At 34.5% G+C, this 12,396-nt stretch overlaps 1 protein-coding gene across 1 annotated transcript; it reads left to right on the top strand.

The window, feature by feature from the left end:
- Nucleotides 1–8,173: 8,173 nt before the first annotated feature.
- LOC145953042 (uncharacterized) lies at nt 8,174–10,493 on the top strand. The gene is made up of 5 exons (XM_083066531.1): nt 8,174–8,190; nt 8,307–8,517; nt 8,629–9,334; nt 9,437–9,661; nt 10,471–10,493. The coding sequence occupies exons 1-5, from the start codon at nt 8,174–8,176 to the stop codon at nt 10,491–10,493; spliced, it is 1,182 nt and encodes a 393-aa protein (XP_082922657.1).
- Nucleotides 10,494–12,396: the final 1,903 nt, after the last annotated feature.

Here is a 12,396-nt window from a genome sequence, read left to right as displayed (position 1 = left end):
ATACCTTAGAAAAATAATCTGATTTATAAATTTAAAAATAATTTTGTCAAAATTAATTTAATTTAGGCTGTGATGATAATCGGTGATAAAAAAAATAATATGATTTATCTAGTTAAAAATATTTTAAAAATAATTACTTTAATAAATATTGTGATAATAATTAAGTAATGATAATTAATTGGATAAATTTTTAATTATTATTTCCATAGTTAAATTAATTATTTATAATCAAATAATATTAATTAAATTGAAAAGTGATGAAAAATGTTATTTGATTAAAATTTTAAATTAAAATTACATGTTAATAAAAATGATTAGTCGTCATAATAGTGTCTAATTTTACACGACGATTGTCGTTTGATATGTCCTTAATTTTGACGTGATTGTACATATTGTTGGGTTTGATTTTGTTAATTACCAATTGTTGATTGTTATTGATACACATTCTCTTGTGAATTTAAATTGATCAAAAAGAGAGACAACGATGACTAATAAGTTGAACAATTGGAGTCATACAATGTAGAAGAGCTATCTGGCTCTAGTTGGTGAATTGGTGGAACACTAATTGGTTACATACATCAAAGATAAGTCTGGACTAATTTTGGCATACTAAGGTTTTCACCGAACAAGTTGTTTATAAACTCATCTCTTGAAGGAGATGTAAGAGAGCTTTGATGATAGTCTAAATTATTTGTTAGCAATTGTTATGATGGATTGAATGCAAATGAATGACGATGCAGAGAATAATGAGATGATTTATTTCCTTGGTTATTATTATGTCGACAATAGGAGGTTGAGTTGCCTAGTTCTAGTTGACATTTGTACATGATAATTTGTGTTGCATTCAACTACTAAATCGAAATTGTTGTTGTACAAATAGAAAATGAATAGAATTGACACGATACTATTCTACGTATTCACGTCTGTGCATTAGAGGGCCTTGGGTAAGTGTTCCCACTAAGATTTGTTGTTACCTATTTTGCCAAATATTGAGCCATTTCGTGTGTGTTTTAGCCTAATTTGTGTAGTAGTTTCCTCTCATGTCCATGTGGTAAAGATAATCCAAATTTTGTGGTGAATCTGAAACATCTTAACACAATCCAAATTGTAGTTTGACTCTATTAGTTTGTTGTCATTCAATGATTGAAAAATAAACTAAAGCAATACAAGTTGTCCACACATTGGACTTATGAAATGTAGTACGTGGCAAAATGTTTTCTAAACCTTTATAGGACATCCATCAAACTGTAAAAATTAAACTTAGTACAATATAAATAAGTTGAGTAAAACACAAGAGTATTTTCTAACATGCTCTTGAGTCACGTGGTTAATTCTTGATCTTTATCTAATGATGTCACTATGAGGGATTCTAGTGTATTTAACCCTCGTCCACCCCATCTAGTCACATAAATTTATATTTTAGTCTATTTGGTATATGAGTACATATAGCATAATGAATGATTATTGTTTACCTGACCGCAAGTGGATATGATGGTTCACAATTAACTCGTGGTGCAATGAAAGGCATGCAATACCATGCCCAAAATTGCAACAACGTTGCACACCCACCAATTGTGCGAGAGTTTGGATAAGTTGTATGACACAAGTCTCTATATAACATCGCCAAACATCTTGTAAATAACCAGGTCTCTTGTCAATCTAAATAACCAGGTCTAGTAATAGCTCTCTTGTCAATTTTGATACCTAGGTGTACTATAACATCTTGTAGAGTTATCGTACATTCCTTATTGGAAGATGAAATATGTGAGTTTCTATACTCCATCTTTTCATAAGATATGTGATTAGAGAATGATCAATCTTGAAGTGTCTAATCTTTACAACTTTAGCAAACCCAACTCTCTCTAACAATGATTCTATCAAAGGATTTGGAGGGGGATTGTAAATGAGTATGATTCAATAAGATTTGTGATGGGGTCCTGTACATATAAAACTAATGAAATCAATACAATAATGAAGATATATGGAAAAATAATGCTAGGATTGTGCTAAACTCAGCAATGGACGAAGATCTATCGAGAAATTGTCTCCTAAGTAAGGGCATATGATCCATTAGATTACTATATTAGTACATGTGTGTTGTTGATTTGTGTTAAACTCACCATTTGAGCAATGGACACATATCTGTGGAGAAATTGTCTCTTAAGCAAAAGCATATGATCCATTGGATTACTATATTAACATGTGTGTCATTTATTTGGTTGGGTCAATCTTCGCCATCCATTTATGGTAGTGCCATTGGAGGTTAATTATGGTTATTGCATCAGAGCATTTGTGTGCCTGACTGTCATTATGTTCCATTAATGACACCACATCAAAACATTGATATACGTGTCTATCCTTATGTGTCATTAGTAACACCATGTTAAAGCCTTTGTGTGCATGCATGTTCTTATATATCATTGATTACACCGCGTCAGAGCATCTGTGCACATGTTTATCTTATGTGCCATTTTAATCCTTGATTTTTACAAGTCAAATTAAATTAATTTTGACAAAAATATATTTTTAAATTTATAAATTACATTATTTTTCTAAAATATAATTCTTTAATTCTACAAAATATAAAATTTAATTATCAATTAATAATTTTATTCACTAATTATTTAATTATTTTGATAAATTAAATTAATCATTAAAATTTAAATTTTAAAACTAAAAATAAATAAATAAGTTGTTGTGAGAAATTTTGACGGCCAACCCCGATTTCTCATTAAAAATATTATAAAAGCACAAAATCTCCTTCGAAGAATGGAGATTGGAAAAGGAACATTCTAAAAAGTATAGTAAAATCTGTTAATTTTGTAAATATTATACAAATTATGCTATTGTTATATATATATATATATATATATATATATATTACAATAAATAAAAAAGCCATATTTTTAAAGAACGATTTATATAGAAACAGTTTTTATTATAAAATCACAAACAAAAAATAAAATATTCAAGAATCAATTAGTTGTTTAAGATGTTGTACCTTTTGAATATTATTTAATTATTTATACTAAAAATTATTTACTTAATTTTAAATATTATTTTATAAATTTAATATATTTATTTATATGGATTCTTTTTTATGTTTTTTTAATATTTTTTTGGAGCATTAAACTTAGAAAATAACTCTTTTAAATAAATGTTTGAATTATAATGGATCTTTTTAAGAAAATTTTTTATATTAATTGAATGAAAAATCTAACAAATGGACTATAATTAAAATTACAATAGAATGAAATTCTCTTTTAAAATAATATTTAAGCTATCATAGTTTTCTTGAAAAGTAAATGGTTTGTATTTATTGAATGAAGAAGTAAACAAAGCAAATGAAACAACAGTCAATTATCACACTATATATAAATAAATTATTACAATAACATTATTTTAAATAATCTTACATGAAATTACTACATGATAATAATTTAAAATTATAATAAATAATTAATTTTTTAATAGATACAATATTATTAAACATTAACATTATTCAGTAGGTGTAAAATAAATTAATCGATAATTACCTTAAATATTATATGCATTAGTTATAATAAGGTCAATAGGTAATTATCTTAAATATGATATGCATTAGTTATAATAAGGTCAATAAATGTATAAAACTCATTAATGTATACATTAATTTTTAAATTCTTTACAATCAACTTTTCTATTGTAAATTAAAAATAATAATAACTTTTCTTTACACAAAAAATAACAATAAGTTAAAACTATAAAAATACACTTAAACATATTAAACTAATAATACATAATAATTTTTTATTATATCTATTAATTATTATTATTATTATATAAATTAGGTTTTAAATTAAATACCACATTAATTGTACAAATAATCATTGTTGGAGGAATAGATACACATTAGAAGAGAAGTTGAATAGTGTATATCAAAAATTCGCATTTTTTTCAGTAAGATAGTGAGAAACACAAACAGATGAAGTGGTGGAAGGTAATCAAATGAAGCAGTAGAAACAAATGAAATGACACAAGTGTTTTATATAGTTCGTCTCCAACCTAGAAACTACGTCCAGTTGTAACATCCTGAAAATTTTTACTAATGTAATAATTAATTGTTATTATTATTTTTATATATGGAGATTAATTCTTATGATTATTTTAACCAATTAAATGGATTTTATAAAGTATTTTAGATATTTTTAATGAATATGAATATTTTAATGATAATTATTTACGAAAAAATATTTTATATTTTAGTAGCCCAGAACGGGCCGTTCTGAAATTGGAACGGGCTGTTCCAAACTACTAGAATAGCATATTAATCTTGCATCGAAACGGGCCGTTCCAAGACATGTTTTTATGAGAAAAATTTGAAACCAGAACGGGCCGTTCCGATTTAAGAACAGGCCGTTCCGGTACACGATTTTATAAGAAAATTTAGAATCCAGAACGGGCCATTCCAATTGAAGAACGGGCCGTTTCAGTTATATTTTTTACATAGCATTAATAAGTCCAGAACGGGCCGTTCCGGCGGCATATTTTTGGGGTGACGAAGGAATCCAGAACGGGCCGTTCCGGTTTCAGAACAGGCCGTTCTGGCCACGGCCTGGTGCCTATAAATAGAGCTTTTTGCACTCTTTAAAATTCATTTCTTCATTTTCTAATCTTTTTCCTCCTTTCTCTCTGAAGACGAAAGGGAACCTAGAGGGGGCGACCATCAAGATTCGACTCCTGCTTATCGAGGTAAGGGGGGAGTGAGAAATCTTGCTCTGGGTGTGGGAATATATGCTGGGTAGTGGGATTGGCCCCCAATCCTGTGTTTGCTGTATTTTTTTTGTATGCTCATTTGTGAGGGATTTCTCCCAATCGTATCTTTTTTACTTATTATTTTTCTTATATGCAATTAATTGTATGATTTAGAGTGTTCTATGGGTTCCTATGGAAAACCCTATGAGAAATAGGCAAAATATAAATATTTTCTGTTTTGATTTCTGATTGCTCTATTGTATTCCTTGTTAAATGTAATGTGTAACTATGTGATTAATTTTGAGAATAAATATGTTTTGATATGAAATGTGATAATGAAATATGATGAGATAATGTGATGATGTGATATGACCATGGGAAATGATAATGTGATATGAGAATGCATAGAGTCTTGATTGACATGCATCATTTGCATAAGTGTTTTAAGGGTACGATATGGAATGCACCGCCAGAGAAGGCCCCCTGTAACACCCAAATTTTTATTATTATTATTTTAATGGCATTTTCATAATTTTAATAAAGTTATAGGGGTATTTTGGGTTCCGGAACGGGCCGTTCCAAAAGTGAAACGGGCCGTTCCAAATGTTGAAAATGTGAGGTTTTTGTAGTCCCAGAACGGGCCTGGAACGGGCCGTTCTGGTATGGAGAACAGGCCGTTCCGGAGGGAGAACGAGCCGTTCTGCTGAGATTGAGAACGGGCCGTTCTGGTTTTAGAACGGGCCGTTCTGCTTTTTGGGAACGGGCCGTTCCGATTTTGGAACGGGCCGTTCCAGTTGAGAAATTTGCACAAATTCGAAGGATCCGGAACGGGCCGTTCCGGGTACACCAGTTTGCCTATAAATAGGGCCAAGGGGGGTGAAAATTTTATACCGAGCAAGAAGTGATAATCTTAGAGAGAGAAAGAGGAGAGAGAGAGAGAGAGAGAGAGAGAGAGGAAGGAAGAGAGAAAGAGAGGGAAGAAAGAGAGAATCCAGAGGAGGCCCTGCCCAAGTTTCAACTCCGCTTATCCAGGTAAGGGGGGGAGTGAGAACCTCGCTCAGGGGTGTGGGGATAATTGTTGGATAGTTGTTTGTCGGATTGGCCCCCAATCCCTTGCCGTTGTTCTGTCTGATTTTCTATTTACTCTATTTTGTTCCTTGTTGAAGATACCGTTGTTCTGTTTGATTTTCTATTTACTTTACTTTGTTCTTTGTTGAAGGTGCCGTTGTTCTGTTTGATTTTCTATTTACTCTACTTTGTTTTTGTTAAAGGTGCCGTTGTTCTGTCCGATTTTCTATTTATTCTACTTTGTTCTTTGTTGAAAGTAATAAATGAATATGAAATTAATGTTAATAATAAATGAGGTTTAATATGAACAAGAATGCTCTCTGGATCTCTGTGAATTCCTGTGCGGACCTTATGAGGAGTATTTATGACATGACCTAGTGAAATATGGACAAATGACAGGAGACTTAAGAATGGACTATTGAGACAAACTATGATTATGAGACTATGAAAAATGAGGACATGATGTATTAAATGAAATTATGTAATAAGTTAAATGTTGAGTCCATGAGATTATGAATGTATGACATGCATCATATGCATATATTACTCCAGGTGTGCCGCTGAGGCCGCATACCCACGACTAACAAGGTGTACCTTATGGTCACCCACGACTAACAAGGTGTACCTTAGGGTCACCCACGACTAACAAGGTGTACCTTAGGGTCACCCACGACTAACAAGGTGTACCTTAGGGTCACCCACGATGTAACATGCTAACAAGGTGTACTTTAGGGTCACCAACGATGAATTGTGAATCTTCCGTATGGCGCCACATGCATGCATTTATGAGTTGAGTCCATGACATCATAGCATGATAAATGAATATATATGTGATATTTGATTATTTATGTATGTTATTTACATGTGACTTATATTTGTCGTGTGTGTGTGGGCTATTTAACCTTTATTTCTGCACCTGAAACTGAGTGAGATGTTTCTCACTCCCTTGTTGTTTTTGTATATGTTTTAAATTGTGTTGCAGATGATCAGCATCATGAGGATGTTGGTGATGAGGCTTAAAGGCTTCAATTGGGCATGCTCTGATAGGATGTGACATCGGGGCATAGTTATTTTAGTTTAATATGTTATTGTTTTTATAACTTTAGTTTCTCTTCTTTTGTAATTTCTAACGAAGAGATAACGTAGATAACATGTATAATTCAAGGAAAATATATGTTAAGAATTGTAATTTGAACGTTCTTGATAAAAGACCAAGATGTACATTTTTGTTATATTTTTATTATATGATTTGGGAGTATAAATTAATTCCTAACCAGGAGGCACTGCCACCTTTACTGGAGTTAATTTATATTTCCTTTATTATTATTTGTATATATATGATTTCTTGTTTTACACTAAATTGTATTGAAAATCTTAACTTCTTTTCTTTTATAATTTTTGCACTGGAGTTATGATTTATGAGTTACGAATGTGAATCTTCTACCTTGTTATATTTGAAATATTTGTCAACTATGAAAGATTTTATTTACCCAAAAAGAAGAAAAGAAATATTTTATTGTTACATTTGTTGTATATTAATAATGGGGTAGAGGGTGTCACACCCCCTAGTGTAAAAGCTTTGGGGATTAGTCCTTGGGGATAGCTCGGTTTGGAAGTCCCAGTCTCGCCCATTGTGTGCATGGGATGTATCTTTCGCGGCTTAGCTATCCCGACGAGACTCTGGTAGTATATCCTTCTAGTGAGAGTGCGCAGAGGGTGTGACCCGGCATGTACTCCTAGACTACTCTTCATGTATTGCTAGCGGCAATATGCCATGTGATGTTTTACTGGCGCCACATGCATGATAACATGTAGTCCGTGTCCATACACGTGCATTTTCAATGTTATATAATTAATTGATATTTTTATGTCTTGGATGAGTGAGATGTAATATTGTTATTAATAAATCTCTGTTATATCTATCTTGTTTGTGTTTGGCTATTCGGTGTGTATTTCTACACTGTGAGCTAGAGTGAGATGTTTCTCACTCCCTTTTCTTTTTGTTGTTCTCCTTTGACTGTTGTACAGGTGATTATCAGCATGAGGCTGGAATTGTAGGTGATGAAGCTTAGGCTTCAGAGTTTGGCTTTGCTCTGATAGGACATGTGACATCGGGGCGTACATAGGATTAAATTAGAATGTTCACTTATTAAATTATTTTTGGAGACTTTACTTTTATTTTATTTTTTTTAAAATTTTGCTGATTTTGTTAAGTTATGCATGTGGTACTCTCTATCTGAACACGTTGGATTTTTTTTTAATTATAAAATGTTTTATTATTCAAATTTTATTATTATGTGTTATGATATGCGGGGTAGAGGGTGTCACATTTAGTGGTATCAGAGCAGGTCGATCCAATCGGCCGTTAGTTATGAGTCTACTGTGCTTGTTTGATAGATGAATGATAAAATGAATTAATTGTGAAATTTATGCTAGCGTGATGTTTGATTATGTCTTTTGTTTATTTGATTTTGTGTACTATTTTCTTAGACTATGGCTAGTAGAAATGATCGTGCGATTGCTGATGCCCTCCAAGCATTGGCACAAGCTGTGAGTAACAATAATAGGGCTGAAGTCGCTCCTAACTGGTTGGAGCAATTTCAACGAAATAATCCACCTACTTTCAAAGGAGGATATGACCCAGATGTTGCGATGAATTGGCTAATGGAGATCGAGAAGATTTTCAATGCCATGGAGTGTCCTCTTGCTCAGAAGGTGAGGTTGGCTACCTTCATGTTGACTGCTGATGCCCATTTTTGGTGGGAAGGAGCACTTCAAAGGATGATTGATGGAGGAGTGCAATTGAATTGGGACAACTTCAAAAAGGTCTTCCTTGAGAAGTATTTCCCGGATGATGTGAGGAGTCAGAAGGAAGTTGAATTTCTCGAGCTGAAGCAAGGGAATGATACAGTGGCAGAGTATGCTGCGAAATTTGATGCTCTGGTTCGCTATTGTACTCATTATCATGGTGAGAGTGGTGAAAGGGCTAAGTGCATTAAGTTTGTGAATGGCCTTCGTCCTGAGATAAAGACAGCGATCAATTATCAAGAGATTTATCACTACCCGACGCTTGTCAACAAGAGTAGAATCTACGACCGTGACAACCGTGCACGTGCTGTTTTTTACAAGGGAGCTGGAGGTCCTATGCGTGCTGCAAGTTCTAGTGCTCCAGGTAAGAGTAAGCCTTACTCCGCTCCTGCCAAGATTCAAGGAAATCATGCTAAGAGTAGATCTGTTGCTGGAAATTCTTTCGTAAGTGGTGCTGCTAGTGTAGGAGGCTCTGTTTTTACACCTACTAGTCGATGCAAGAAATGTGGGCTACGTGGGCATGAGCACTATAACTGTCCTGACAAGGAAATAACATGTTTCAACTGTAATGGCAAGGGTCATATTAGTACTCAGTGTCCACAACCGCCAAGGCAACGTATGATGGGAACAGGAGCTAGTTCTCAACCTAAGCGTCCAAAGACTACTGGAAGAGTATTTGCTCTTAGTGGTGCTGAAGCTGCTCAGTCTGACAATTTAATACAAGGTATTTGTTTCATAGCTGAGAATCCTTTTGTTGTACTGTTCGACTCTGGTGCAACTCATTCTTTCATTTCTTTTGCCTGTGTCCAAAAATTGAAATTGCCAGTGTCTTATTTGAGTTATGATCTAGTTGTAGAAACCCCCACAGATGGTCCCATAACTACTTCTAGTATTTGTCTTAAATGTCCAATTGTTATTTCTGAAAGACAATTTCTAGTTGACCTTATCTGTTTGCCTCTTAGTCAACTAGATATCATTCTTGGAATGGACTGGTTATCTTCCAATCATGTCCTACTAAATTGCTTTGAAAAATCCATATCTTTTGGTGAGAGTAAGTGTGCGGAGTTTTTAAGTGCTAATAAAATAAAAACTTGTTTAAAGGAAAATGAAAAGGTTTACATGATTCTTGCCTGTTTAACACTTGAGAAAAACCATGAGCTTGGTGAGATTCCCTTAGTGAGTGAGTTTCCTGAAGTTTTCCCTAAGGACATGTCTAGCTTACCACCTAAGAGAGAGATTGAGTTTTCCATAGACTTAGTACCTGGCACTGCACCCATATCTATAGCACCTTACAGAATGTCCCCTAAGGAGTTAGCTGAACTCAAGAAACAAATAGAAGAGCTTCAAGAGAAACAATTCATTAGACCTAGTGTCTCGCCTTGGGGAGCACCTGTTTTATTGGTTAAGAAGAAAAACGGAAGCATGAGGTTGTGCGTAGACTATAGGCAACTGAATAAAGTGACCATTAAGAATAAGTATCCTTTGCCTAGAATAGATGACCTTATGGACTAACTAGTTGGGGCTTGTGTGTTTAGTAAGATAGATTTGAGATCAGGTTACCACCAAATTCGAGTGAAATCTGAGGATATCCCAAAGACTACTTTTAGGACTCGCTATGGGAACTATGAATATTTAGTTATGCCTTTTGGTGTGACTAATGCACCTGGAGTATTCATGGATTATATGAATAGGATCTTTCACCCTTACTTGGATAGATTTGTAGTGGTCTTCATAGATGACATCCTTGTATATTCTCAAGACTAGGGAGGAACATGCTGAGCACTTTAGGATTGTCCTTCAAACCCTTAAGGAGAAGCAATTATATGCTAAATTGTCTAAGTGTGATTTTTGGCTTAATAGTGTCAGCTTTTTGGGACATGTGATCTCTGAGGGAGGAATAGTTGTAGATCCTTCTAAGGTGGAAGTGGTACTTGAGTGGAAAACACCTAAGTCAGTTTTTGAGATTAGGAGTTTTCTAGGACTAGCTGGGTATTATAGGAGGTTTATAGAGGTTTTTTCTAAATTAGCCTTACCTTTGACCAAATTGACTAGGAAGCACCAACCTTTTGTGTGGGACTCTAAGTGTGAAGAGAACTTTCAGGAGCTTAAAAGGAGGTTAACTAGTGCCCCTATTTTAGTGTTACCTGACCCTAGTGAAACCTTTGTAGTGTATTGTGATGCCTCTAAGATGGGTTTAGGAGGGGTGCTTATGCAGAAGGGAAAGGTAATAGCTTATGCATCTAGGCAATTGAAAACCCATGAACAGAACTACCCTACCCATGACCTTGAATTAGCTGCAGTAGTATTTGTTCTTAAGTTGTGGAGACATTACTTGTTTGGATCTAGATTTGAGGTTTTTAGTGACCATAAAAGCCTTAAGTACTTGTTTGACAAAAAAGAATTGAATATGAGGTAGAGGAGATGGTTAGAGTTCCTTAAGGATTATGATTTTCAATTGAATTACCACCCTGGCAAGGCTAATGTTGTAGCTGACGCTTTAAGTAGGAAATCTTTGAGAATGTCCTCTTTGATGATTAAGGAATTGCGTATGATTGAGGAGTTTAGAGATATGAGCTTAGTGTGTGAGTTGACCCCTAAGAGTATTAAGTTGGGAGCCTTGAGAGTGACTAATAGCTTGATAGATGAAATTAGAGAAGGTCAAAAGGTAGATCCTTTCTGATTGAGTCAAGTAGAAAAGTTGAATCAAGGTGTGGAGAGTGAGTTTAGAGTTGGAGTGGATGGAGTATTGAGATTTAAGGACAGGTTATGCATTGCTAGTGTGCTTGAGCTTAAGAGAGCAATCCTAGAAGAAGGTCATAAGAGTAGCCTTAGTATCCATCCAGGAGCCACTAAGATGTACCAAGACCTTAGAAAAATGTTTTGGTGGCCTAAGATGAAGAGGGAAGTAGAGGAATTTGTGTATGCCTGCCTAATATGTCAGAAAGCTAAGGTAGAACACCAAAGACCTTCAGGTTTGTTACAACCTTTAGATGTGCCTGTGTGGAAGTGGGATAGCATCTCTATGGATTTTGTAGTTGGGTTACCCAGGACAGTGAAGAACTTGGATGCTATATGGGTCATTGTGGATAAATTGACTAAGTCTGCCCATTTTATTCCCATTAACATTAGATACCCTTTGGAGAGGTTAACCAAGTTGTACATAGGTGAGATTGTGAGGTTGCATGGAGTTCCTACTAGTATAGTTTCTGATAGAGATCCTAGGTTCACCTCTAGATTTTGGGAGAGCTTGCATAAGGCTTTAGGCACTAAGTTTAGATTGAGTTCAGCCTATCATCCCCAAACAGATGGCCAAACTGAGAGAACCATACAATCTTTGGAAGACTTGCTGAGGGCTTGCATTTTAGAGCATGGGGGTAGTTGGGATAGTTTCTTACCTTTGATAGAGTTTACCTACAATAATAGCTACCATTCTAGTATTGGGATGGCCCCTTATGAGGCTTTGTATGGTAGAAGATGTAGGACCCCCCTATGTTGGGTAGAGCCTGGAGAGAATGCTATATTAGGACCTGAGATAGTTCAACAGACTACTGAAAAGGTTAGGATGATCCAAGATAAAATGAGAGCATCCCAGAGTAGGCAGAAAAGCTACCATGATAAAAGAAGGAAGGACCTTGAGTTTAAAGAGGGAGACCATGTATTCCTTAAAGTAACTCCTTGGACTGGAGTTGGTAGAGCATTTAAATCTCGCAAGCTTACTCCACGATTCATTGGTCCCTACCAGGTCCTTAAGAGGATTGGTGATGTAGCTTACCAAATTGTGTTACC

The sequence above is a fragment of the Cajanus cajan genome, chromosome 1, assembly GCF_000230855.2.
Source record: "Cajanus cajan strain Asha chromosome 1, NIPB_CcT2T_4, whole genome shotgun sequence".
Classification (NCBI taxonomy): domain Eukaryota; kingdom Viridiplantae; phylum Streptophyta; class Magnoliopsida; order Fabales; family Fabaceae; genus Cajanus; species Cajanus cajan.
Note: the sequence above shows the minus strand (reverse complement) of the source record. Positions and strands in the feature narration are given on the sequence as shown.

Excerpts from the sequence above, each read along its gene's own strand:
- LOC145953042 (XM_083066531.1), top strand. Across the intron at positions 8,518-8,628 it reads AGTGTCCTCTTGCTCAGAAG|GTCTTCCTTGAGAAGTATTT; the intron begins GTGAGGTTGGCT and ends AACTTCAAAAAG. Across the intron at positions 9,662-10,470 it reads ATCCATATCTTTTGGTGAGA|TGTCAGCTTTTTGGGACATG; the intron begins GTAAGTGTGCGG and ends TTGGCTTAATAG.